The 26,727-nt window shown below is 56.4% G+C and overlaps 2 protein-coding genes across 8 annotated transcripts; both read left to right on the top strand.

Annotated features, from left to right (window-relative positions):
* Positions 1–239: 239 nt before the first annotated feature.
* MIER2 (MIER family member 2) lies at positions 240–17,071 on the top strand. 7 transcript variants are annotated; one of them, XM_056336890.1, is made up of 14 exons: positions 241–283; positions 3,962–4,090; positions 4,671–4,758; positions 5,291–5,442; positions 6,165–6,290; positions 6,969–7,092; positions 7,759–7,868; positions 8,546–8,615; positions 10,154–10,320; positions 10,887–10,968; positions 11,082–11,176; positions 11,978–12,105; positions 13,130–13,266; positions 14,119–17,071. In XM_056336890.1, the coding sequence occupies exons 4-14, from the start codon at positions 5,299–5,301 to the stop codon at positions 14,592–14,594; spliced, it is 1,659 nt and encodes a 552-aa protein (XP_056192865.1). In that variant the 5' UTR covers positions 241–283; positions 3,962–4,090; positions 4,671–4,758; positions 5,291–5,298; the 3' UTR covers positions 14,595–17,071. The 7 variants fall into 7 exon arrangements, with proteins under 7 accessions (XP_056192867.1, XP_056192865.1, XP_056192863.1 ...); XM_056336888.1 differs by lacking the exon at positions 3,962–4,090 and having other exon boundaries at positions 246–283; positions 10,169–10,320; XM_056336889.1 differs by lacking the exon at positions 3,962–4,090 and having other exon boundaries at positions 246–283; positions 11,978–12,081.
* A 3,622-nt stretch (positions 17,072–20,693) lies between these two features.
* Positions 20,694–25,535, top strand: PLPP2 (phospholipid phosphatase 2). The gene is made up of 6 exons (XM_056338044.1): positions 20,694–20,853; positions 23,003–23,154; positions 23,474–23,751; positions 23,933–23,990; positions 24,150–24,326; positions 24,431–25,535. Exons 1-6 carry the CDS (start codon positions 20,802–20,804, stop codon positions 24,566–24,568), a joined length of 855 nt encoding a protein of 284 aa, XP_056194019.1. The 5' UTR covers positions 20,694–20,801; the 3' UTR covers positions 24,569–25,535.
* Positions 25,536–26,727: the final 1,192 nt, after the last annotated feature.

Genomic DNA, 26,727 nt, shown 5'->3' with positions numbered 1-26,727 from the left:
GCTGCTCCACGGGGCGGCTCCGGGAGGCGACGGCAGCTGCGCCCGGGCTCCCGGGAGCGGCCCTTGGCGGCGGCTCCGGCGGGGGGGTGGAAGAGCCCCGGCCCGGCCTCCGGCCCCCGCCCCGGGCCCCGCCGGCGCCCCCTGACCCCCGCCCCCCGCCCCCTGACCCGGCCCCGCCCCGGCGCTGCCCCGCCCCCGCGGCGCCGCAGCCAATGAGGGGCTGCCGCCACATCCGGGGCCCGCGCCCCCTCCCCTCCGCCGCTCGCGCTCGGCCATGGCGGAGGTGAGTGAGCCGCCGCCGGGGTCGCGCCGGGCCGGGCCGGGCCTCCCCTCCCGCCTTCCCCCGGCCGGGCGGGCGCACCGGGGGCCCGCCGGGCTCCGGCAGCCCGGGGCCGCCCAAGGCCGGGGTCCTACGGCCGCGGGGTGAATGGGGCGGCGCGGGCCGCCTGAGCGGGGCCCACCGGGGCGGGGGCGCTTGGCCCGAGGGGCGCCGGGCGGCCCGAGGGGCGCCGGGCGGCCCGGGGAAGGGGAGCCTGGGCGGGACCCGACGGGAGAGTTGGGGCGGGCTGGCGGGGCAGCGGCCGAGCCCGGGGAGCGGCACCGGCTCTGCCCTCCCGCCGGAGCAGGCAGCGGAGGGGCCGCGGCCGGGGGAAGCGCTTGAAGGGGCTTTGGGCAGGGGGCTGGGCGGGGGGCACGGCGGGACTGGGGGGGCTGCCGGCAGCCGGGGGCCAAGCGGGACCCCCTGGGGCTGCAGCACAGCAGAGTCCGACAGACTCCGGAGGAGTCGCTGGGGCCGGGGTCGGAGGGGAGAGTGGCCGCTGGAGAGGGGCCCGCGAGGGCTGGAGGTAAGTGACAGGGCCTGGGCAGCCGGGGAGCACAGAAACTGGGAACATGGGAATGGCAGCAGGCTGGGAAGGGAGCGGGAACAGTTTATCTGGATGGCTGGGATGGGGAGAACCCCCTCGCTGAGGGGGAAGGCGGGCAAGGGGGGTCGCGCTCTGGTGCCGCCTCTCCCATTGCAACGCTGTGTTTGTCCTGGCGTATTGTGCCCAAATGTTGCTGCCGTTGCTCCACCACACTTATGGTTGGTGATGCCATTCCCTATCATGTCTTGCCGCATCTTCAAAATATCCCCGTCCTGCCATAACGGTTGTCGTGGCACATCGGAGGTTTGTTTCCATCACGATATTCTTGTGATGACCACGATGCGGAAAAAGGACACTGGGAAGACGTTGACAGAGGCAGGACCTTGGAATACCGCTAGCTGAGACAACTTGTTTGAGGTCACAGCTTTGTTTTCAGGGTATTTCACCGGGTACTTAAGCATTTTACATGAGAAGAATGCCATCCAGCTGCCTGTCCTCCCATGCAGAAAGCTTTGGTCTTTGCTTCTACCTTTGCTGGAGCACTGAGGACGCTGCATTTGTCTGTGCCGCGGTAAAGAAGCGTTATCTCAGCACGTTGTTGGGCTGACGTGAGGCGCTGAGGTGCTGCCGTGGCACGCTGCACCATGTTGCCATTGCTTACACAGGTCTCTTCATCCTGAGGGGATCTGGGAGCCGTCACTGCCTTGCAGATGGGAAGTATCTCCACTGTGACATTGCAACAGCGTGTGATTGGGGCCCTGATTTTCCTGAGCAGTGCGGGAGTTGACCTGTGTGTCTTGTCATCCTGCTCCCATCCATACCACTTCCCTCTGGCTACAGCTGGAGTTCGTAGAAAACAGACCCAGGTCAAGTAATATGGACAAGGCAAAGGAGCGCTTCTCTTGCCGAGTCTGAAATACGTGTTAAACTAGCTCAGGAAACCACGTTAGTTATCAAAGCAGTAACAGTGGAAAGGGAAACCTCTCTTTTTCCTTGCTTTCTTGCCAGAGTGGTTTCAGCCTGAAGGGTTTTCTCTGGACAAGCACAGTCTGCCTTGCGCTGGCAAACAGCTTTGTCGGTACAGAAGGCTCAGGCTCCTCCTCTGCCTGTGTTTTCTAAAACGTGGCCGTTGCTTTGTTCCACATGCTCAAAAACTTGAGTTCAGACTTGAGGGAGTGCTGGAGTCATCCAGAAATCCAAATGTGAAAGTAATTGGTCAACCTCTGTGTGACTTTTGAGAGGAAGGTTGTTCTCATCTTTCAGAGATAGCTCATTCTCGTTTCCCTGAGAAGCAGAGACTAATGGAAGGAAAGCAGCTGTTGGGAAACTGTTGGGAATTTAATCTGTTCCCCATGCCCAGCACCCCAAGATTAAGCTCAGATGGCCCATGGATATAGGAGCCATTTTCCAGCATTGTGGTGCACTGTCAAAATAAATGGAGTTCACCACTGTGACCTTTCATGGTGATCAAAACTGTCACCAGCAATAAGAGCATCTACACCTTGGCCAGGAACCATTCTTGATCTGGAGGTGTCTGGTAGTGCCTTAAGCGTCCTGAGGCATGTGATGCTGTTGCATTTTCCGCGTCCTGTGTGATATTTGGATTTGAAGTGGCAGACTGCAGCTACCTCACCTTCAAACAAATAACTTCACATCATGTGGCATCAGCAGGCAGTGTAATCAGGAATATTCTCTCTGTCATCATTTACATTTTTAAGCTAGACCTGCCTTACTCCCCTGCTCCTTTGACTTCGACTCTTGTTCCTGTGGTTGTCTGGCTTTGTAAATAATTTGATGGATCGTTTAGTTTCACACATGTTTAAATCTGGGTGTGAAATGAGCCGTTTGCTTTGTCAGTCACTTGTTTCTTCTTTTCTCAGCCCAGCTTTCTGGGCGCTAGTTATTTTGTGGTGACTCCAGCTCACAACAGTTCCCACTTGCTCTAGTGCTATATTACTGCTTCAGGGAAATAAAACTCGTGCTTTAGTTACTGAATTGTCACCCTGTTGTGCTGACTATTACTCTTCATTTTAGCACCTGGTCATTAATATAAGATCTCATCATTCCTGAAGTATTCTTGACATCTTTTCAAGCCAGCCCATCCACTGCTAACAGTTTCAGTCTTCGTTTTCAAAATCTTTTACATGCAGCTCCTTATTGATCCCTGTGTGAAGGAGGCACAATCACTTTATAGATCATTGTCTTGGGAAAGAGAGTTCTGCAGGTCCCTCAAGACTGGAGGGAGTGAGTGTAGACCACACCTGTATTTTTTTCGTGAAACCGGGATTGTTTGCTTGGAAGGATTTACCCAAGAGAGTTTTATACTTGGTCACATTCCAGCAAAGCCCAGCAAAAGGGCACTGACACTTCCCCAGGCTGTGAAGCCGTTTCCCAGTATGACCATCCTCAAAATGGAGGCTGTCCAAATCCTTTTCATCCCCTTCTTTCGTTGTCCCGTAAACTCCTCCCTTTTCTTTTAATGTGCACGGTCACTGGGCTCTGTCTGCAGCCAGACAAAGTGGTCTCTAGTGGGGTTATCTTGCTGCTAATAAACAGACGCTCGGGGATGGTGAATTGCAGCGTGTGTGCTGGTTGGACTAGAGGCATCCTCTTTTCACTGGTCCTGGTAGAGGAAGCAGCAAGAATTCCACAGCTGTTGCACAGATCCTTCCCCTTCTTCCCTGTCAGTCCTTCTGTTGTATGGCAATACCTTCTGCTGCCTTCCAGGCCAGCCATTATCTTTGTGGTAATTATACCTAGAAAATAGCCGCCTCCCTAGTCGTTACAGATTTTGCAATATATGTGTTAATACCTGAAGGTGCTAACTTAGAACCCAAAATCTGGGCTGGCTTTATTGTTAAGAGGATAAATCGTGATGTGAAGCTGTTTTCTTAAAGAAGTTGTAAGAGCCTCATACTGAGGCACTGTAGATGTCCTGGCTCCCGCTGAGCGGGTGAGGAGTGATGGTGCATGGCTGAGGATCGTAAAAAGACGTTGTTGGTGACAGGGGGACTGACAGTATGATTTTCTTCTGCAGTTGGATGCTTTCAGTCACCCAAAGGCAATCATTAATTACCTGCTTGCTCCCTACCTAGACTGAACTTGATGAACAGCATTTCCATGTACAGCAGCCCAAGGAGCAGCAGATGTTCTGGGTTATTTTCCAAGCCTCAGCCCATACTGCTGCCTGAACTTCTGACCAAGCACTGAATGCCAGAAAGCAGGTGCCTGTTCTCAGTGTCTACCTGTCTCACCCTTCCCCACCTCGCCTGTACCGCTCGCAGTCCTACCAGCCTCCTTCACTGCCTGCTCGGCTCTGAATTTCTTTGTTTCACCCTCTGAGCCTGGGAGAAGCCAGCTTCTTCTGATTGCCTCTCCAGAGGGTGGGTCAGTTCATAAAAATGTTGTCCTCCAGCGAGCGTGATGTGTGTATTTAGAGTAATGGCTTAGGGTCAAGGTCCTTCTTTTAAGTGAAGATGTAAGCTGTAAAAATCTGAGGTCTTAAACTGGTGAGAGGATAAATAATTAGTGGAGTGTTTGAAGATCAAATAGATACAATGGACACGCCGCCGTGTGCAGTTAGAGACTGAGAGGAAGGCGATGAATCCGGAGGAAGGAGTTGTTAAAGACGCTTGACTAGAGCTGGTTTTGCACAGCACACTTTCTCATGCTGCTTTCTGTGGGTTTTGTTAACTTTTGCTTTGAAATGAAGTTAACTGCATTTGCTGGTGGGGTTAAGCGGCTGGAGGCATGTTACATTTTTAAGAAGAGTTGTCTCAGCCATATTTTTCTCTTTTCTTGAAGGCCTCGGTTGGCAGGCAGAGTCCGAGGGTGGTGCCATACCCAGCCCGCAGTCTATGTCCCGGAGAGCCTGGCCTTCAGAGTGCAGCAGGTAGCCACAGTTTAAGTATGCCTCCGTTTCTTGGTCTGGTTTCCAGAGGAAACAAGGCTCCTGGGATCAGCCTGTCTGTTCCCTTCTCCTTCTGACATCTGCCAAACCTGTTGGTGGATTCCCATGCCATTTGATAGAGGAGGAAAGTCTTAAGGATGCCAAAGCTCCTACAAGTGTCCGTTTGCCCGTTCTTGCAACAAGGGGTAATTATCCTAAAAACGCCTCGGGTGAAGGAAAGGCTGCAGTGTGCATTCACGTGTTATGACACACAAATGCTCAGAAAACCTCCAGATTCAGCTTTCAGTCAGCTGTGGGACTCGAATGTGCAGAGAACCAGGCTTTGCAATTTAGCGCTCACGGAGTGACTTCTTTCAGTTGTGTTCCCCAGCCCCTCTCACTCCTTTCCCACCTAATCTCTTCCTCTGGCTTATCGTGACTGCACACACACAAGAAGGGATCGTCCCAAGCTTTGTTGCAGCTGAAGATTTCGTCTGGCGTGGTGCTAGTATGCAACTTCTTCTAATCCCTGCAGTTGTGTCAATGGGCTCAGCTGATCACCGACTGAACCTAGCAGAGATCCTTTCACAGAACTATGGTGTGCGGGAAGAAAGGGAAGAAGATGATGATACTCAGGAGAAGCAGAAGTCTTTAGAAGAGCTGGAGAAGAGTCTCAGTGCCTCTCAGGTAAAGGCAGCGAGGGAGGGGAAGGGAAATGACCTGCTGGATTTTTTTGTTTGCTTTTACAGTACTGGTACCAAAGATCTTTGTGAGCAGCTCCGACTTGCTGAGCTGGTGACGAGCCTTAGGTTTGCATTTGGGTAGGAAGGAATGGTTTTGACAGCAGGTGACAGCAGTAGATTTTGGAGTCTTCCTCTGCCAAGTAGCCACTCTAACGAGGTGGTCTTCACTCACCTTGCTGCAGAGCCAGCAGCTGTTGGGTGTATGTTCAGCCTCTGTTTCACAGTTGGAGGAACCGCAAAGATGAGGTGATAGGGTCCTCTCGTGTGTGGTCCCATGGAGACCTTGGTGGAACACAAAGCGTGTTCTTGGTGACAGAGACTGTCTCTTCAGGTCAGGCACAAGACTAACGTAGGGATTTGCATCTTTGTCTGTGTCTGGCGTCTCTTCACCAGCATGAAATCTAGTGTAAAAAAATAAATGTATTTTTTAAATTCCCTTGACTGTATTGCTTTGGAGTGAAAGTTCCTGGCTTCTCCATACCTTTGAGAAGAACAGGTTATGGTAGGTCCTGACAGACCATGCCTCCTTCATGATGCAGCATTACCCGAGGCAGTTCAGAGCCCCCAGAAGAGCAGAGATGCCTTGACTGCCCCTGCATACCTCTGTGTTCGCTGTACTTGGTGACTGTTCTGTTCCTGATGAAGCTTTGTCCTCCTCTCGCTCAGAGCAGTGAAATGCCATTTGAGGAGCTGCTTGCACTTTATGGCTATGAGGCATCTGATCCCATCTCGGAACAGGACAGCGAGAGCAATGATATTGCTCCAAATCTCCCAGATATGACTCTGGACAAGGTAAGAGCAGCTGTCTGCTTGGGTGTACGCTCTTAGCCTGCGCTGTAGGTTACTGTGCTGTCTTAGAGCTCAAGGCATCTAGTAGCTCTTTTCAGGTGGGGTTTGACTAGTTCTGACTAGGGAAGGGGCTTGCCTAGTTCTGGTGTCCAGGGGAGGAACACCAGGTGCAGAAATGTGAATGGAGAGAGTTTAGAGGAGACTGGAGAAAGGGTAACTGCTTTAAAAAGAGCACTGTAAAAACTCTTTCTGGAACTTGGGTTACAAGTCTTTGCACGTAGGTGTGGATCTTTGGAGAGTCAGGGAGGGTTTGTATCTTCCCAGGTGAAGCTATGGCTCCTCCTGTTCTAGCTGAAGTCTAGAAAGCTTTTTTTTTTTTTCTTCCAGGATCTCTGAGATACTTGCTCTACGTGGAGCTTTGCAGAAACAGCCACTTGCCTGTCCTCTCTCTGGCTTCCATAAGAAGCTGCTTTTGACACTTGTAGAAGGGCTTCTAGGGAAAATAATGTAGGGGTGGTGGGGAATGTAAGAGAGAATCTGTCTTTGGACAAACTATGGGAGGGTGAGGAGATCTGTGGATGTGACCATCCTTGGCCAGAAATGTTTTACTCTAGGCCTCACCCCCCTCATATTTTTTTTTTAATTTAAAAATATTTTTCACTTTCTTGTTGTTGTTAAAAGGAACAAATAGCGAAGGATTTGCTTTCAGGGGAAGAAGAGGAGGAGACACAGTCCTCAGCTGATGATCTGACTCCATCCGTCACATCCCACGATGCATCGGACCTCTTCCCAAACCAGCCTGGCTGTATGTGTCACTAATTTCTAAGTAACTGGTTTTTACTTAGATGCGGTATGCAGGATAGGGCAAGAATGTTTTTCTTCATTTTGTCACTTAGTTTCCTGACATCAGGTTTGCCACTTTCCTTCTGGGGGCTGCAAAGAAGCCTGGGTACCAGTGGTGTTAACAAGCGTTGGTTGGACATGATAGAGCATAGATGAGCAGTGGGATGGGGGGAGAGTTGTCTGTAGCTGTAACTCGTAACGTTGAGAAAGCAAGAATTGTTTTGCTACCTGCTATAATTGCAGCCAGAAAGATCAGTACCTGATCTGATATCTCTAGAAGTGAATAAATTGAGTAGTACTAGTGGTGTGAGATATTGTGGCAGTTTCTAAATACTGGGGTATGCGGGAAGCCAAAGTGCGTGAGAAAGACTTGGCACGAAGTGATCTTATTCCTTCTGTTGTCCTGCAAAATGAAGGAGCCTGAACTCCCCAGGCTGGACCACACCACCTGTGTGGCAAGTGTGCAAATCCTTTTGTGCAAAAGGAGAGAATTAAAATATGGGTAAGTTGTCACTACGGACCATGCTGAAAGTAACTTTAGGAGAGAAAAGGAAGGGAAGGAGAGGGAACATGGAGCAATAGAAAAAACCCCATATCATAACTCCATATCTCTTCCTTTCCCACAAAGCAAACAACTTCCTTGCCGATGAAGACAAAGAGCCCTGTTCATCTCCATGTGCTTCCTCCATGGCTGAGGATTCAGAGGAGGATTCCATCCCGTCTAACGAGTGTAAGAAGGTAAATGATCTGAGTGTGTTGGGAAGGGCAGCTAATGCAATGTGCCCGAGTCTGAGGAAAGCATAACACCAAAGCACTGTGATATTTCCCTAAGAAATTTTCTTTATTTTCTTTTGCTCAGCGCCTTGTGTTTTGTGTGTGGAAGGTGGTGGCAGATGTGGGTTAAAAAAGGGGGTTTTTTAATACGATCTTGAAATCTGTGTCTGAAAGTATTTTCTGCTTCAGATATGGAAAATGCTGTTGTACCTTGGTAAATTAAAACTGCAGCCTGTAGCCCTGTAAAGGTGAAATGCTGTGCAATATTCCCAGCAGGATTTACTGAGGGCGAACCATCTTAGAAAAGAGAGGAGCAGACTTCCGAATTCATCCTGGTTGTGAAGGTTGCTGGAGAGCTTCTGCATTTCTTTATCTCCAGCCTTAGCTGCTTGCCATATATCTTTAACATTAAAACTATGTAAATGCCTAAGGTCCCCGAAGTATCATCTGGTTGGTAGTAAATCTTCTTAGTTACCCTATAAAATAGTCAGGGCTCCCTAGAAGCAATAGTGACGGTGGGGACTATCGCTACATAAATCAGCCTCGTGGTGTTGTAGTCAGTAAATCACGAAGTACACCGCAGTGCCTGCGTGGAGCATTTTCCATTTCAATTTACCCACTTCTCTGTGGTGATATTTCAGGAGATCATGGTTGGACCTCAGTACCAAGCCACTGTTCCCATCCTCCACTTAAACAGGCACGGTGAAAAAGGTAAGGCAACCTGGTTTACCCATCTTGTTTGGATGTAAGGCTGCTAGCCTGGGCATTTGATGGAGCCCTGGTTCATCAGTTCTGCTCTGTATCTTAAGGATCGGCACCTCTCAGTGCCGACACCAAGATTTACCGCTACACCTGAGCTAGCTTTCAAGTAGCCTGTTTGAAAAGGGCTAGTAATGCAGCCACCGAAGCTAAGAAACTTCGTGGAAACTGGGTTGGCGTGACAGGTTTGGAGGAGAGGGTCTCAACTGGAGCCAGAGAGAAGGAATAACCTTCTGGAGATACTCTGATTTATTTTTCTCTGACATCTCCCTGAAGTAGCCGGAGTTATTTTCATTCGGTACTCCCTGGAGCGGATCAGTTTCCAATTTGATGGGATGTCTGCAGAGTAGATGGAGATTGCAGATTGCATCTAATAACTAGTGCAAGACTACACCGGCTTGTTGAGTTTCTGAAGAAGGTGGCTAACAGAAAGCCCCTTCTTTAGAAATTACTTGCTTCCTCCCTAGTTCTTCTATCCTAACAGACTGAACAAATTAGTTAAAGGAGATAAAAGTGACTAGTTTTGCAGGTGCTGTTTCAGGTTTACCCAATATAGTTCTCAGAACTTTTCGCTGTCAACCTTTCGTCAGTGCTGTCAGCTTTCTGTACTGAAGGCCACAGATTTAGCGCACGATTTCGATAACCTGTATGTTTGCATCAACGTGAAATGAGAGGAAAGTGACAGCAGATCCCGGTGGGGGTCTTTCATGCCATGTCTGTAGTGCCTCTGACCTGATTTTAGTGATTCTACAGGGCAGAAGAGTTGGTTCCCTTGCCTGTAGAAACAAGTTAACTACAGAGGGTGCCAACATTTTTATCCAAATAGAGACATATCAACGTTTCTGATTATTCTCTACTGTGGAGTCATCTTGCTTTCTTCTGTGTTGTTATTAAACATCTCCCTGCATTGTTGTGTGCCGGAGTAAGAGCCCTGAAAGCTGAAAGGGACAAAAATCACTTAGTGATGTAGTGTGCTCCTACTGTTCTGGTGGGTGGAGCAGCTCGTGGAGGAGCATTACAGGGGAGGGACAGCCTTGCTGCTGCTTAGTTTTGTGTCTAGAATAGGGAGGAAGAGGGTCTTGAGCCTCGGTGGGGGTTGTAGCTCAAAGCTGTCTTCGCCTCCCCCTTCTTTTTATTTACTGTGTGCTAGAAAAGACACCGCAGAACCAAGGGCTTTTTAGTTGCCAGGATTAATGAATCGAAGCAACAATCTTAGAGAACGTGGTAACAAAAATGTTGTCAACCAACCCTTCTGAAGAAGTGGAAGCAAGCTGAGCCTGTGCTTAGGGCTCTAAGAGATATAAAGAGTATTAAGCTTATCTGCTTGTAAAACGAAGAGGGAAAACGCAGTACCTTCACAGCATCATCTCTAGTGCCAGGCTGGAGTACCAAGCAAAGATTCCCTCCCTCCTCCTGTCTCTCCCATGCACCGTATACGCAGACCATTTCTCAAAAGCAGCAGAATTCTCTGTTTGATTATCTTATTTCAGTGCTTTTTCTGTTAGCCTATGAGAATGAAGATCAGCTGCTTTGGGACCCAAACATACTCCCCGAAAGAGAGGTTGAAGAGTTCCTCTACCGCGCAGTGAAGCGGCGATGGGATGAGCTGTCTAGCAGCAGCCTGCCAGAAGGAGAGGTGGTGAAGGACAACGAGCAGGTAGGCAGGGGAGGCTTCTTTCCTGTTGGGAAGACTGGAAAAGGCTGTGGTGGATCGGACCATAGGCCTGTCTAGCTTCTTCCAACACGGTAACAGATGTTTGCAGAAAGCGTGTAACAGAGTGGGTAAGTGGAGAACAGGTACTATATCCCAGACTCTGAGCCAGAGCTTGCAGCAGGACCATCCTTTTGGATCTGTCCTCTGTAGCGTTGTCTTAATTCCTCTCCGAAGCCAGCAGAGATCAGACATTTGGCTAAGGAACTTCAGAGCAGTCGTGTTTCCTTTGAGCTAGCCAGGCGAGATTCTCGCAGTAAGTCTGCAGGAACGCAGAGGCGCGCCTGTAATCTGCAGAGCTGCTGGTAGAGCTGCGTCTTCTCACGGCCAGGGTTTGTAATCCCCAGTGCCTTGAAAAGTGGAATAATCTATGCCCGTAGTCAAGCTGGGGTTAGTGGCGGAGTGGCTCCTGGGAAAAATAAGTTTTAAGAGACAAACATGAGTCATGAGCGGGTTGGTTGGCGGTGTGTCGCTCAGATACGTGCTGTGAGTAATTTTCTTCTGCTTCCTAGGCTTTGTATGAACTGGTTAAATGCAACTTCAATGCAGAAGAGGCACTGCGGAGGTTACGGTTCAATGTGAAGGTCATCAGAGGTGAGACACACACACCCTCCCCCTTATTTGGGTTCTCCCCCAAACATTAAGGCACACGTAACTCTTTTTCGATGCTGTACGTCTCCTACAACTCTTGTTTCTTTCTGCTATAGATGAGCTTTGTGCCTGGAGTGAGGAAGAATGTAGAAATTTTGAACATGGCTTCAGGGTCCATGGGAAAAACTTTCATCTTATCCAAGCAAACAAGGTAAGAACACTCACCCCTGCATCCCACTAAGAGAAGGGGAAGGAGGCACGTGCATTTGCACTGGAGGTATGTTTTGAGCCTCGGCTAATGCAGGAAGTTCAGGACTGTTGAGTTCCAATCCCAGGCTTTGTGTTGACTCATGCTCGCAGGTGATGGGCTGTTCACTGCCCTGCTCTGCCTTATTTTCCAGGTGAGAGAAGTCACAAACAACACTGACCTGCATGAGTGATGTCAGTTAATTACTGATTAGCCCTTTCTGGAGTCTCAAAAGTTCTTTCCAAACTCTCAGCCCTTGCAGTACTTCTGTGAATGAGTGAGTTGAGCATGTGGATGTTTTGTAAAGTCCCCTGGGGTCCTCTAGAGTGAAAGGTGCTGTTGTAGGGAGAGCTGAGCCCCAGGACATATGCTGCTGTGCTGGGAGTTGTCCGAACCAGAGAGTCCAGTTCTACCGCTGATTAATTGTGGGCATGTTGATGCTGGCCAGTGAAAACCGATGCAGGTTTGCTCTCTTGATGTTAAGTGTGCTACTGGAAGCGCAGGAAGGTCCTGCACGAACGCACCGTGTGTGAACCTGCACTGGGGTCTGCAAGAACAGCTGTGCACTATGGGGAGTTCTTTCTCTGGCCGATTACCACCTTGGAAATCTCAGTATGTGCTTCTGTTCCGCAGTGTAGATGTGTCCATAGCAATGTAAATTTCTGTAATGCACTTAATTTTCTGTGCTGATTAAATGGGAGAATAGTCCTTGCTCCGTGAGCTCCATCCTGGGCGCGTGGCATTCTGACTGATGTTTCTCCTCAGGTCCGTACCCGGTCAGTGGGCGAGTGTGTGGAGTATTACTACATGTGGAAAAAATCAGAGCGCTATGACTACTTCACTCAGCAGACTCGTTTAGGAAGGAAGAAGTACGTCCTCCACCCTGGAGCCACGTGCGTGGAATATTCTCACACTAAAATTAGTAATATTAACCTCCCAGTGAAGATTCCTGCTGCAGAGCACCTCCGCTTAAAAGACTGCACTTGCTGCTCTAGAAGGTTTCTTGGGTGGGAGCGTGGAGGGGTGCACTGGATATTCTGAGAACATAAACACTGTCGGTGTGGGGAGGGAAGATAAAGCAATTATTTGCTCGTATGTGGACTACCTTGTGTCAGAAAATACGGTTTTGTTTCAGACAAATGCATTCTCAGGGATTCAGGGCTGACCTTGAGAAGTAACTCAGTTCAAGGAGGTTTTGGGAAGGGAGCTTTTTAAGTTCAAAAATACACTTATTTCTGGTGGTTTGGAACCTGAATTAATTGATTGCCCTGCTGCCACCCTTTGAGGCAAATTCTTCATCTTGAAATGTGTGCTAATTACAGAAAATACTTTTTGAAAAGGCTGAAACTGGAATGTTTTAAAAGGTCAAAATGAATTATTTAAGTTGAATCAATTAAAAACATTAGATGGAATCTTAGATTTTTTTTTTTGTTTTTTTTTTTTATTATTATTCTGTTGCAAGACAGGGAAATACCTGAAATCTCCAATCCCCCCAGGGCAGGAAGATATTTTTCTTCATCGCTTGCTCTGTGCTGGCATACTAACATTGCCACAGCCCACTGCAGTCGTTCTGTGAAGCTGGCTGTTCCCTGGGGAGAACATTTGACCATTTATTTCACTTTGGAAGGGGCTGAGGCTCATAGAGAGCTGGGGGCTAGAGCTCTTTGTTTTGGAAAGCTGCAGAGCCCATTCTGGTTTATCATGGGCTGGTTTTAGCCACGCTGAGTTAACCGCGATCGCCTCCGAGCAGACTCCAGATTGCGCTCTGCAGAGCGAGAAGGGATGGATGCTCGTGCTAGTGAGGTCTCTACAGTCCTGTTGCTTTATTTGTTGCTGGGTTTTAATCCCAGTCAGTTTTCTCTGCCTGCATCTCTCTGCTTAACAGGTGGTGGCAGTGTTATCTGTCTTTTCCCACAGGGATTACACCGACAATGACTTGGATGGGGGTGAAGTAGAAAACACCAGTCGTTCTCGGAGCTCCCCGCCAATTCCCTCGGCAACTGGCTGCCTGGATCCTCGCTTTGGTCAAGATCAGATAGCAATAGAGAGCACAGGTAACTGCCTTTCTTCTGTTTGCCCCAGGGGTAACTGGTCTCCCTTACTCAGCGGCACAGACCCTCCTTTGCCTCTCTCCTGTTGGCATTATCCTGCTGTTGCTCTTCTCCCCGCACCTTGCCAGTGTGCTCACTCTGCCCTGTGACAAATAACCAGCCCTGGGCAGATTTTGGTGTGAGTAAAGGAGATTTGTCTGTCTTTACATTGACCAGTAGTGACTTAAAACCAGTTGTTCCTGCTTCGGGTTTGGAGGGGTGGCCTAAGTCATTCCCAAAGCAAAAGGACTTGCGCTAACTTCGGGCACCTGAGTTAGGCGCTTCCGATGCGCTAACGCACACAGACACAGCAGACACAGGCAGCTCCTCTGGAGGCTGGTTTAAGGCATCAGAAGTCAGGCCGTACCTGCCAACTGCCTGCAGAGAGCTGGCTGTGAGAAGGCTCCCAGGGAGCCTGAAATGGTTCCATTCCCTCACCATCCTACGGCAGATGAGGGCTTTGTGTAGGCATCTCCCAGGGGCTGTTGGCATGAGGGGGTAGGTTTTGGGATTTGGCTTATCCTGGAGTGTCTCTGTGAGATTTCCTTGGATTTCCATAGAAACACTGATGGCCTTCCATCTGCTGTCTGCATCTTGCCTTTCTTTGGTACATGCTGGCAGGGATCTTGGTTGCTATAATAAAGAAACATTTGTGCCATCAAACAAATGCTGTTGTAATCGGGTGAGACTGAACTGGCTGCTGGGTTGGTTTTGTACACAACGGACTCACTCGAGCTTTCTTTCCTTTGCTGTCCCCTACCCTTTCTTCTTCCCTGTCTGTCCATCTCCCACCTTTCCCTCCTTCGCGGTGTGCAGAGCCCCTGAGCGTGGAGAGCACAGTCTGCAGCCTGGGCAGCATGAGTGAATCGGGGCAGGGCTATGAGTGCAGTACTCCTTCCGAGACAAATTGCTCCTTCGACCCCACGGAGGAGACGTCCTCAGGCGCCATCTCAGCTTCCTGCACGCAACATGCTGTCAACCCCTCGGAGTCGGGGCTCTACGCTTTGCCGCTGGCAGGACCAGCACTAGCAGAGAAGCAGGAGACGTTGCAGAGCTCTGGTGAGACGATAACCATGGACTTCACTCTCCCTGCAGACATTAATGAGGGTTTGCCTTTAATTGCTGGCCCTGTGGATTTGGACAGAGACCCAGAGGCAGTGGTGGCCCCTGCGCAAGTGTCCTTATCGGTCACAGATTTTGGCCTCATTGGCATTGGAGATGTAAATAGTTTTCTGACTGCTCATCAGGCTTGCCCAGCACCTGTGGCTCGGTCAGAGCCTTTGTCACAGTGAGAATTTCCAGTCACAAACTTGTCACAGACCCAGCAAGGACTTTGACCTGACTGAGTCAAATCCTGGAACTTCCGCTGTTCCGTAGGGACAGTTTGGAGCTGTTGGTCAGAATGTGTCTTTCCATCCTCCTTGATCCAAGGCTGCAGTGAAACCAAACACCTTTCTGCTCCAGTGTGTTCTGACACAATCACGCAAAGCTGGTGGCTGGCTTTAGTGGGGGGGGGGGGGGGGGGGGGGGGGGAGCGGTTCATCACCCCCTGTTTTGTTGACCACATGTCACCCCAGGTAATGCCAGGCTGTTTAAATAGTCCCTGCCTCAGGACGGGAGAGACATCCCTTGGCCCCAGTGGGACAGTCTGAGTGCAGAGATGCTTGGAGAACAGCAGGGATGTATCACTGGCGCTTTGGGGGCTGGGACTGAGGATGCAGTCTGGAGGTCTGAGAGCTTAGGAAACCCACAGGGAGCACCGTCCACGGAGGCTGTGGGGCAGTTGAACTGCAGAGATGGGCATGGTGATGCCAAAGGAAGATGAGGAGTCTTGGCACTTCACCCACAGATAGTGTGTTGCAACAGAGGTGGTTCTCCCCGTTCCCCTCCCAACAGCTACCGGGCACTCCTGAGGTGTGGGCCGTGACAGGCACGCACACTGCGGTTTTCAAACCTCTTGCTGCTCTACATGTCTACCTGCCTGCTCTCCCACCAGCTGCAGGTGGGATGTGGCCTGGTCCAGCCCTTTGGCAGAAGAGGCAGGTCTTGGGGAAGGGATTCTGCGTGGTGCAGCGGCACTGGGTGCACTCAGGTCCTCCTCGCCTTCCCTTGTAGTGCTGGGCTGTGGAGCATGGGGAGGAAAGGGAGTTTCTAGACCCACGGTGATGTTGGCCCCAGTGGTGCAGTGCTGCCGCTTCTGTTGCTGGCAGTGAACGACTTGAGCCTTGCTGACTGCAGCAGTACAGGAGGGTAAAACGCAGATGAAAATGTCTGCCGCTCCACAGCTTGTTCAGACAATTTGTCAGCTGTGGGAGGAGGTTGCTCGGCTGCCAGGGCACCAAGGCCAGGACACCAGGGCTAGCATGGAGCCCCAGGCAGGGGAGCACGCCAGTCCCTGGGCATCCCTGCCCCTTTCTGCATCACAGAAAAAGCTCTCTGTTTTCTGAGAGGAAAATGTGTCTTTACTGCCATTAGCAACGTTCAAGGAGGTGACAAGGGTGGCTTCCATGGCAGCGAGGTGGCCAGCTGCTCTGCAGAGCGCCACAGTGGCATGTGTGTGGGTGTGCTGGAGTCCGGAGCTGCTTCGCTTCCCGGGTGTGTTCCAGGTCTGGGGTTTGCCACTGGCTTAAATCCGCATGTTCTCATTCCCCTTTTTTCCGTGCAGGGCATGCTGTCTGCTGACTTGCTGGGCAAGGCTCTGATGCAGATGTTCCCTTCCTCCAGCCATTTTCTGCATTTGGGAAGGGGTTTGGGTTGAGGTATTTTGCTTGTTTTGGTAGAGGCCTCCGGGCTGTGATCCTGCAGTTGGTTCTGCTGCCAGTGGATTTGGAAGATGACTAAGATGACTATAAAACCATTAGCCCGCGTCCTCCTCTTTCCCCAGCCCTATGAAGTTGTGCTCAGCCCTGCAGCAGGAGCACAGAGACAGCGTCGGGCAGCTTCACGGGATGACAGGATCAGACCTCGTCTCTCATCTTCAAAGCCCCAGACCTGGCTTTTGCATGCATTAGCAGGGGGTTGTTTCGGTCCCTGGCCAGCTCTGCTGAGAGGTGCTGAGCTCCAGCCACGCGCGGCTGCCTTGGCCAGGCATTGCTTTGGCATCCAGACGCGGTAGCCGGAGATCTCCCCTCCAGTTGCTCCCAGGTGCTGGAAACGGAAAGCAAATATGAGTGCCTGGTCCATAGTGGAACTGCCCAGGCTGTGATTCCCCTTTTCTGGGGGAGAGGAAGCTCCTTGGCTGAAAGGGGAAGAGGAGGCAGGGTGAGAGCACAGGCAGCCCTCCCAGGGAGGGCCAGGCCTTGGCATCTCCTTTCCATCAGCCAAGAACATTCTTAGTTTTCCTGAAACCATCTTTTTTTTTTTTTCTTTTCCCCCCTTTGGTTTGTTTCAAGCCCTAACGAAAGGAGAGGGGAGGCCGGGGGAGGCAGAAATCTCTCTTATTTATGTTCTTCAGTGTTGTTTACAGATTCGCATGGGGTCTTTCAACATGAGCGCGGCGCTTTTTCCATGTAACTTTACGGGAGAGGGATGGAAAGGGCTGGGACAGGGAGGGGGAGTCACTTGGGGAGGAGGCTTGGTTTTGGTTTTTTGCTGGGGTTTTCTTTTTCCTTCTTACAAAGCACATTCACTTTGAGCCGCTCCCAATGCTGGATTTTTTTTTTTTCCCCCCTCCCCCTTTCCCCTCCCCCAAGCCCTACACTGTGAAGTGATACTGCCTTGAAGACCCCTCACCGTTATTTATTTAATTAAAAACCTAATTTGAAAGTGAGCCAGAAGCCTGTCTTGGTTTTGGAGAAGCAAGGAAAGGGGTCCTCGCCCCTCCTGTCTGACTCTGTCCCCCCCAGTGAGCCTTCTGCATCACTAGCGGGGGGCAGGGGCGCGATGCCCAGGAGCATTCGTGGTCCCCGAGAGGGAGGACGTCCAGGGCAGGGTGTGTGGCTGACGCCAGCCTGGGGTTCATCCTTAAGGAGGTGCTGAGCCGGATGCTGACCCTGCACCCCTGCAGGATTGTGTCCTCCCACCTCAGGTGCTACGTGTGCCTGTCGGAATGGTGCTGAGAGCCTGGTGCAGGAGCTGAACCTGACCTGCTGCTGCTTCTGCTCGGTGAGGAGCTTCATCCCGGGACCATGACAAGCTCCTGCCTCCTGCCAGAGCCGTGCTGGTGTTCCCCATGGCCCGAAACTGCGTGAGCCGCGCCTGGGGCTGCACCTCCTGACCCAGGGGTCTGGGGCCGGTTTGGTCCCTCCTGGCCCCTGCCCGCCTTCCCGTGCCCACCGGGGCTGCCATCACCACCTGGGAGGATGCCCAGCTTCTTTGGCTGCATTTTCCCTCCCACACCACCTTCATCGCTCCCACAGGTGCCCCAAGTCCTCTGAAACCCTGGCAGCCTCCAGAGAGCCGGTGGTGACTGGGGGGGGGGGGGGGGCACTCCATGTCTCACTGGCTGCAGCCAGAAATAACATCCTGGAGGCGAGAGCAACGTTCCTGCTGCAACTGCGCTGCGTGTTTCCATGAGAAGGCTCGTTCCTCACCACAAAGCCCCTCTGTTTTGTCAGATGCTCCGTAAATTCTGTTCTCCGGCTCTTGCCTTCTGTCCCACGGCCTTGGGGGGGGACGGGGGCTCCCATCTCCCTTGCTCCCAGCTGGAAAACGCCACCAGGAAAAGCAGCAGGAAAGGGACAACCCATCCCTCCGGGAGCTCCGCGCTTCTCCTAGCAGCTTGGCCGCACTGCGGAGGCCCCGCTCAGCCGGGAGCGGGCAGAGGGTCTGGCTGCGGTGCTGTGGTGCGGGTGGGAGCAGGATGAGTCCTCTGGCTGCTGGGCCTGGAGCGGGGCCGGGCTTGGCTCCGGCATCCTCAGGAGAGGGTGGCCATCAGCTGCCGCCACGTGGGGCTCCAGCCATGTGGCAGCCAGGTCCAACAGCGGGTGAGGGACAAGGGACGGCAGCGGATTCCTGCGTCCTGCGAGGCCCTGAGGAGCGAGGGAAGGGTGGGTGCGCTCGAAGCCCCCGGGTGGGATTGCTGTCCCTCGGCTCTTCGCATCCTTTCAAATGCTATTTTGGGCCCCGTGTGACTGCGCTGTCCCCACAACGGGGCTCTTCGCCCGGCGCGATGCTCCCTGCCCGCTGGCCCTGTGGCTTGGCCGCCCGTGGGGCTGCCGTCGAGGGGTGTAAAACCAGCAGGGCCAACCCCTCGCCCCCCGACGGCCCTCCGGCTCGCCCCCCCTCCCCCCCCGCCCCCCCCCCCCGGCCCCGGGGCCGCTGCAGCCGCGGCGCATCGACGGCAGAGGGGGCCGCAGCCCCGCGCCAGGGACCCGCTCCCCACCCCCACCCCCCACCCCCCCCCTGCGCCACGGGATCCCAGCGCTCAGGGGTGCCGGATCTCAGCCCCCTGCAGCTGCGGCCACCCGGGGAGGGGGATCGGCCCCCCCCCCCCCCCCCCCCCGCTGCCTCCCTCCCCCCAGCCTTCGTGCAGCAGAGACGGGCCAGAACAGCGGCCGCGGGGAGGGGGTCCCGTTGTCCCCCCCCCGGGGAGTGGAGCATCAGCAGAGCCCCGGGGGGGGGTCCCAGCGCTCACCCTGGGGCTGGGAGGGGCCGGGACCAGCGTCCCGCAGGACTCCACGGAAAGCCCAAGTGAAGAGAGGAAACCTAACAGGGCCCGAATGCGCCCAGGACCCCCCATGACCCCCCCATCACTGGCCCCACACAGCCCTGCAAGGCCCTTTGTCACCCGGGGGCCTTACATCGAGCCAGGGAGGCTGAGCCCCCCTCCCAGCACCACACAGGCTGGACGAACCATGGGCCAAGGCCCCCACCCAGCACCGTGCAGGCTGAGCCCCCTGCCCAGCACCGTGCAGGCTGGGTGAACCGTGGGCTGAGCCGAGCGCAGGGGCAGCTTCCCCATCCCCACGACACCCCCGAGCACCAGCCCGAGGGTCCGCCTGGGCTGGGCCCTGCCTGGCACCGTCAGACAGCCCCAGCACCATGTGGGGCAAAGTCCTGCCTGGCACCTGCTCTGCGAGGTGGCACTGCCTCAGCTCACACCCCTCTGCCCTGCTCCAGCGCAGAGCCGCACGCCCGCAGCGTGGGTCAGTGTGTCCCCACCGGGCTCTATCCTGTCCCTGCTGAGCCCCACATGCCACATCTGTGCCCCCACGATGGCCCAGCCTGGAGTGCTTCTGTGCCAGCTGCGAGGGTGGCTCAGCACAGCCAAGGGCTGCAGTGATGGGAAGGGGAGATTGATCAGCGGTGGGAGAGATGGTGGTAAACCCTGCATCCCATCCTCGACGGTCTGGGCATCCCACGGGTGCTGGTCTGGGCATACCACAGGTACCAGTTTGGGCATCCCATGGGTGCTGGTCTGGGCATCCTGCAGGTGCTGGCCAACCTCCAGCATCCCCCCAGCACCCCAGCCTCGGGGCTTTCACCCACCCACCACCAAGATTCGGGGCCTGCAGGCAGCACGTGGGGGCAAATCCTGCCCCAGCAGCAGTGCCCAGGCCCCGTGGCAGCGAGGGCAGGAGGCACCAGGGCAGATCGGGGCGGATCGGAGCAGAGGAAAGCCGGCACGTGGCTCTGTCCCTCTCCTTAAATCCCAGGGCATCCTGAGAGTGATTCCAGCTCCACTGGCTTCCCACAACAGCCTTGACGTTTTCCACCAGCTGCTCATGCTGCACTTCAATAAACCAGCCCAGTAACCATCATTTGGGTGGTTTCTGTATTATTTATATTTATTTCCTTCCACTCCTGACCAAGAGTCGGGCCTGGAGCAAGGAGCTGGGCTGCGGTCGGCCCCGTTCCCACCGACCTGCTGCAGGGCCCCGTGCTCGACCCTTCGCTCCCGTCCCTGCTCTGGGTGCCACCGGCTCAGCAGGTCCTCAGCCTCAGCGGGCACCACCGGGGCCTGTCCTCCTCCGGCAGCGCCTGAGACCAGGGAACACACTACTGCTCCCCGCCGTGTGCCAGGGCTCCCGGGGAACCCCCGGTGACCCCAACACCGGGCACCGGCACCGAGTCAGCCCCGTATCTGCGCAGCACCGAGCAGCCGCTGCAGCCAGCGCACGGCTGTGGCCGTACTCTCCCACTCTGGGGTTCTGCTTTTTGCCCTTTTTTTGGGGGGGAAGCAGCCCCCGGTGGCAGGGCACAGCAGCCATGCTCCTCTCTCCCTCTCCCCCTTGCGGCATCGACGGGGGGGAGCCAAGCCGGCGCGGGGAGCCCGGCCAGGCGGAGCGGGGATCCGGAGCAGGGCCCAGGGCAACGGCCGGGGCCGGGGGGGCTCCGGGGACCCGCTGCCCCCCGCCGCGCCCCACACCTGCCCCGGCCCCCGGCCCGCCCCCGGCCCGCTCCCGCCCCGCCCGCGGGCGGGGGCACCGGCTGCCGGAGCCGCCCCGTCCCGCCCCGCCCCGTCCCGTCCGCCCGGACTTTACCTCCCGGCCGGGCCCGCGCCGTTCCGGGCCATGTGAGCCGCGGGGCCGGGCCGCGGGGCCGCCACCGGCAGCGGGATGGAGCGCAGGAAGGTCTTCGTGGTGCTCGACGTGCTCTGCTTGGCGGTCGGTGAGGGCTCGGTACCGACGCGGCCGCGGAGCCTCCGGCCCGGGCGGCTCCGGAGCGGCCCCCGACCCCCGGTGGGGCTGTGCCGTGTGCCGGGGCCGGCTCCGCGGCAGGTACCGGGGCTCCGGGGTCCACCCGTTGCCGGTGCTGCGGGGCCGGCCCGAGAGGCACCTGCTCGCCCCTGCCCCGGGCCCCCGCGGGGACCCCACCGGGGCTGCTTCGCCCTCGGGGCCGGGCTCCCGCTCCGGAGCTACCAGGTCCTGTCGGGGGTCCCGGTTCCCCCGGAGGGGGGATGTGAGGCGTGGGGACGTGCGGGCGGGGGGGGGGGGGGGCTGTGCTGGGGTCGCGCCCGGCGCGTTGCCGAGCGGGAGCCGGGGGGCCTCGGGGCGGGTGCGTTGGCCTCCCCGGGGGGGGGGGGGCGGGGGCTGCCGTCGGTCCCGGGCCGGGCCCCCCCCCCGCCGGTCGGGACTTTCCTTCTGCCGCCGCCCTGGCTGCCCCCCGCCCGCCCGAGAGGGTCCGGGGGGGGCTCCGCGGCCTCGGGCGGGGGGGGGGGGGCCTTTCCCGTGCCCCCCCCCGCCCCCGGGGCAGGGAGACGCCAGTTTCCAAAACTGACGCGGACAAGCACCTAATTAAGACGGACTAAAAATAAAGGCCTAGGTCGTAATTTGGGGCTGCACCTCCCGGCCGGGAGCTGCTGGCGTGGGCTCCGGGCACCGGTGGGCCGGGGCGGGCTCCCGGTGGGTTTGGGTCCCTCGTGGTCCGGTGCCTTTTATTTTTAGGGGGAGCTTTTTTGAAAGATGAAATTATCCCGGAAAAAAAAAAAAAGGGTGTCTAATTTGAGCTGCAAATTAACGTTTTAGGTGCACAGGGAGGCGGCTGCAGACGCCCTGCGCCGGGCGACCGGGGGGGGGTGGGGGGGCGGCTGGGGAAGGGCGGGGGGCTTGTTCCCAGCCCCCCGGCAGCGCTTCTGGCTGCTGCTGCCTCCGCCCGGGGGGGGAGGGGGGGGGCAGGGGGGCAACACCCCCCCGTTTTATTATCGTCTTCCCCGCTCGCTCGGTGGGCGCAGGAGCGGCGGGACCCCCCGGCTGCGGCCCGGGGAGGGGGCGGGGGGGGGACAAAGGTGCGTGTTCCCGGGAGACGGTGGAACTGGGAGGGGGGGGGGGGGGGGGCGGAAACCGCCGGGAAAGGCGGAACCGGGAGAGGAGCCCGGGCTTAAGGTGGACCGTGGGCCTTGGGAGCACCGCGCTTTCGGACTCCCCCTCCCGCCCCGCGGGGAGCACCCCGGGGCCGGTGCCCCCCGTCCTTCGGACTAGACCCTGCCCTGGCTTCTTCCTTGGGCAGGGGCTGGGCGGCTGCAGGGGCTGGGGGTCCTCTTTCAGCAGGGGGGCTCCATGGCTGCTGCACGGGGCAGAGACCCCCCACCAAAAAGCCCTTTTGGTCTCGGGGGTGATCCCATCCAGGGGTGAGCTCCGAGATGCTTGTGGCCAGAGCTGGGGTGGAAAAGCCTCTGGGGCTGGCCTGGACCAGGCAGCTGCAGCATCTCTCCAGAGCCCTGCCAGGAGCCAGGGGGGACAAGGGGCTGGCAGGGGCACCGGCTGCGGGAGGGTGAGGCTGGGGTCCACCTGGGCTGGATCGCCCACCAGCATCACCAGGCACTGCCTCTCCTGGAGCCAGTGTGAGGGTCCTGCTGGGACCTAGGGCCCTTCCCTGCTGTAAAACAGGTTTGTGAGATGCCCGTGCTCATTAATTTTAATGAGCTCCATCCTTCTAGCCCGAAAGACCCTGGGGAGTGTGAGGAGAGGGTGCAAGATCAGGCCCCAGGGCTGCTGTGCCTGGGGAGGAGTGGGGCAGCCGTGGGGGCTCGGCGGGTGCCCGGTCGGTCGCAGCCCTCTCGTGTGGTATCGGGGCGCCGCAGGCAGCTGTGAGCCCCGATAGGGCCCTATCAGCAGTGGGGCCAGTGCGCTGGCGGGTGCAAGTCCTCCTGCCCTGGGGGTGCAGGTGGCTCGGGGCTGCGTCCCCCGAGGGGGGTCCCTCCCCAGCATCGGGAAGCAGAGACCCAAGGAGGAGGGATGGGGAGACTGCGCGGTGCTGGGTGCCTGTGTGGAGCCTGCGGGTGGGTGTCCCCAGTCCTCACCTTCTCTCTGCCTTGCAGCGTCTCTGCCCTTCGTCATCCTGACGCTGGTGAACTCCCCGTACAAGCGCGGCTTCTACTGCAACGATGATTCCATCCGCTACCCCTACAAGGCAGACACCATCACCCATGGCCTCATGGCTGGTGTCACCATCACCTGCACTGTTGTCATTGTAAGGAAGCGCCATCCCCTTCCCTCTGGGGCAGGGACATCCTGGCACATTGTACGCAGGGGTCCTGCCACAGGCCACCCCCAGGGTGCTGGCAGGGCAACAGGACCCTGGGGTCGAACCCTGCTCTGCTGGGAGTCAGGAGCTCCCTCTGGGGTGGTGACACCCACATCCTATGGGGCTGGTTCCTTGCAGGGGGGTTGAGAGAAGCCCTATGAGCTCCTGTGGCTGGCAGGTGCCAGGGTCTCCTGTGCCACAGACCCCCGAGCATCCCGGTGCTGGGGAGCTGCTCAGTAGCCCCTCACCCCTTTGGCGTTTGCAGATCTCATCGGGGGAGGCATACCTGGTCTACACAGAGCGCCTCTACTCCAAGTCAGAGTTCAACAACTACCTGGCCGCCCTCTACAAGGTGGTGGGGACCTTCCTCTTTGGGGGGGCCATCAGCCAGTCCCTGACTGACCTGGCCAAGTACATGATCGGCCGTCTCAGGCCAAACTTCCTGGCCGTCTGCAATCCTGACTGGTCCAAGGTGAACTGCTCCATCTACGTGCAGCTGGAGAATGTTTGCCAGGGGGAGAGCAGGAACGTCACCGAGTCCAGGTGAGCCGTGGGGCCCCAGGACACATCCCTTCTGGGCTCCTACGGTCTGTGGCAGCCCCAGAGGGATATTGATGCTCTCCTGCTGCAGGGTAGAGCCCACCGGGTACGTGGGGGCTTGCGGGGGGGCAGCTGGGCACTGGGGGCTCGCTGTCATGGCCTGACCTTCCCTTTTGCCCTGCAGACTGTCCTTCTATTCTGGGCACTCCTCCTTTGGGATGTACTGCATGATGTTCCTGGCGGTAAGTGCCATGCGGTGGGCACACCATGCTGTGGGAAGGCAGCGAGCCCACCCCCCCCAGGTCCTGTCCCCTCAGGTGGACCAGTGCTCCGAGCACCCTTGTCTTCAGACTGGTTGGTGCCCCCTGCACTGGGTGATTGCTCCCCCCTTCCTTGCCCAGCTCTATGTGCAAGCCCGGCTGGTGGGGAAGTGGGCCCGGCTGCTGCGCCCCACCATCCAGTTCTTCCTCATCGCCTTTGCCATCTACGTGGGCTACACCAGGGTGTCCGACTACAAGCACCACTGGAGCGATGTGCTGGCGGGGCTGCTCCAAGGGGCTCTCATTGCCGTCCTCATCGTGAGTGCCCCATGCGTGACCTGATGCTCTGCCAGGTCGCTGCTGGCAGCAGCTCAGCCTGCCACAGGGGTCCCCAAACCGTCTTCCCTGTCGGTCTTTTCCAGGTCCGCTACGTCTCTGACTTCTTCAAGCACCGTCCCCCACGGCAGTGCGATGAAAAGGACCCAGAGCGCAAGCCCAGCCTGCCGCTCACCATGAGCGACCCCGACCGCAATCACTACAGCTACCGGGGTGCCCCGTGAGCCACACGTGGGCCACGCATACCGGACTGCAGACCTGCCCCTCGCTGCGCTCCGCACTGCTCCTGGCGCAGGGGACAAGGACCCTGGCTCTGTATTAACCGTTGGCTCCATGGCTCCGGTGCCTCTCGCTGCCGCAGGTACCTGCGGGATGATGCTGCCCATCTCTGCTCCCTCAGCACCGCAGCTCCTGGCTCCCTGTGCCTGCAGTACCTCTGTGCTTGCTGGTGCCCAGCGATCCCAGCACCCTGCCTGTGGGAAGGGGAGGTTCTTGGTCCCCTGTGGGTCTGAGTCATGCTCCAAGGCTGCTGTCCCAGCCCTCTGCGTGAAGGGAGGGTGGCACGTGGGGGTGGATTTATCGGGCTGGCAAACTGTGTCGAGCGAAGAGTAAACTCGTTGGGAAGCCTGAGGTTGCCTGTGCTGGGTGTGTGTTATCCCTGTCAAATTATCCAGCCTTATGAATACAAATCCTCACTAGCACAGGGGGAGGAGGACAGCTGCTGGGCTAGCAATACTCTTCTGGAAAGGATTAAAACGATCCAGAGTTCTTCTCTGTTCCCTGATTACCTTTAAAAGCAATCCTGGCTGCCAGGCTTTGCTCTGGTGGTGCCCGACGCCGCAGTGCTGGAAGCAAGGGCTTCTTGCACCCTGCCTGCTTTGCACCCGGCTTGGGGGATGCTCATGCCTTTGTCTCTCCTGCAGCTTCAGCTGATGCTTTAAGGGGGTGTGGGGTGTAGGGGGAAGGGGAGAAGCTTTCTGTGGTAAAGGAAAATAAATGGGGATGTGGAGCTGGACATGGGACTCCAGATGCCCTGGGAAACTGGGGAATGGGCCACGGAGCAGTCCCATTGCCGACGCGCAGCTAACTCCAGCGCTGGAGCACTGTGGGCCTCTTCTTAAACTACATGCATTTTCGTTATGATGTGTTTTTATAAAAATGTGTTTTTTAAATTAGATCATCCTTAAAGAATGTCTGTGTCAGGCCTGTTCTCTTACTCCGTGGATGCTCCTGGCCTCAGAGTGGATGGGCTTAAGTGTTTAGGGTTTCCTTTTCCAAGTAAAGGGGTCTGAAGTGCCTCGCTAGCTGGGAGGTTTGCTGGGGGGGTGGGGGAGCTGTTAGGGCGGCCGAGCCCCTCTCCCGTTTGCACTGGGAAAGCTGTGCTCGACCAGGGCTGCTCCCACTGCCTGTGAAGCCACCTTTGGGAGGGTTGTTCTTTGACTGGCCAGCCCTGTGAGAGGCGAGAAGAGCCGTGACTGGCGCAGGGCTCCGAGACCCGTTCCCAGCTGGGTCCCATCCTGGCACTGCCTTCGCCCTGACCCCAGCAGCCTCTTGCGTTCCCCAGCACCGTGGCTGGCCTCTGCGAGGGGGAAGGGAAGGCGGAGAGAAGCTCTCGGAAAAAATGACGTTTTGTGCCTGCAGCTCCCTTGGCTGCTCTGGCAGCCCGAGCCGAGGGAAGGCAGGGCAGTGCGAGTGCCTTGGCACAGCTGCCCGGCGTCCCTCTCGCTGCGGGCAGGGCTGTGTGGGGACAGGTGGCGGGGGGGGCAGTGGCCATGGGGGGGGCACGGGGGGGGGCACCCTGGGGGTGCCCTGGAAGGGCCGGGCTCAAGGGTCAGCTGGGGCTGCGTTGGCTCCACTGTGTTGTTGCCTGTGGTGTCAGCAACAGCCCTGCCTGGTTCTAGGGTCTGGGTCAAGATGGGGACATCCCAGTTCTGCCAGTGGCGCTGAGGGCCACCACCACTGGCTCCTGCCTTAAGTTTGCTGGGGTGGGCAGAGCTGCCAGTGTGGCACCGAAAGTGCTGGCTGCACTTGGAGTCTTGGCTGCTTGTAAGCTCCCTCCACCTGGGCACGTCCTGGTTCTCGGGGACAGGAGCTCCCATGGTCACCCTGGTCCCTCGGGGCTGGGATGGCCAGTCCTGGGGTGGGCTCTGCCCCCAGACCCCCCCTGCCTGCCCTCGGTCAGCGCAGCCTGGTCTGTCTGGGCTGGCAGCAGCAGGCACCCTGCGTGCCCTGGGCTTGCTGCGTGGTGTCAATGTGCTTATGCAGCGTGGCTGACTCCAGTCTAGACAAGCCCTGAGCAAAAATACCTTCCCTATGCGGAGGCAACTCCCTCACCACACGCTGGTTTTCTGTTTTCCGTTGAGTTTTCCTCCCTCAAGCCCTT

This window comes from Falco biarmicus, chromosome 4, assembly GCF_023638135.1.
Source record: "Falco biarmicus isolate bFalBia1 chromosome 4, bFalBia1.pri, whole genome shotgun sequence".
Taxonomy (NCBI): domain Eukaryota; kingdom Metazoa; phylum Chordata; class Aves; order Falconiformes; family Falconidae; genus Falco; species Falco biarmicus.
This window is presented reverse-complemented; position numbering and strand designations above follow the sequence as displayed.

Coding starts and splice junctions, on each gene's coding strand:
- PLPP2 (XM_056338044.1), top strand. CDS start 20,802: ATGGAGCGCAGGAAGGTCTTCGTGGTGCTCGACGTGCTCTGCTTGGCG. Junction 23,991..24,149: donor ACTGCATGATGTTCCTGGCG/GTAAGTGCCATG, acceptor TTCCTTGCCCAG/CTCTATGTGCAAGCCCGGCT. Junction 24,327..24,430: donor CTCTCATTGCCGTCCTCATC/GTGAGTGCCCCA, acceptor GGTCTTTTCCAG/GTCCGCTACGTCTCTGACTT.
- MIER2 (XM_056336887.1), top strand. Junction 10,321..10,886: donor TGGTGAAGGACAACGAGCAG/GTAGGCAGGGGA, acceptor TCTGCTTCCTAG/GCTTTGTATGAACTGGTTAA. Junction 11,177..11,977: donor ATCTTATCCAAGCAAACAAG/GTAAGAACACTC, acceptor GTTTCTCCTCAG/GTCCGTACCCGGTCAGTGGG.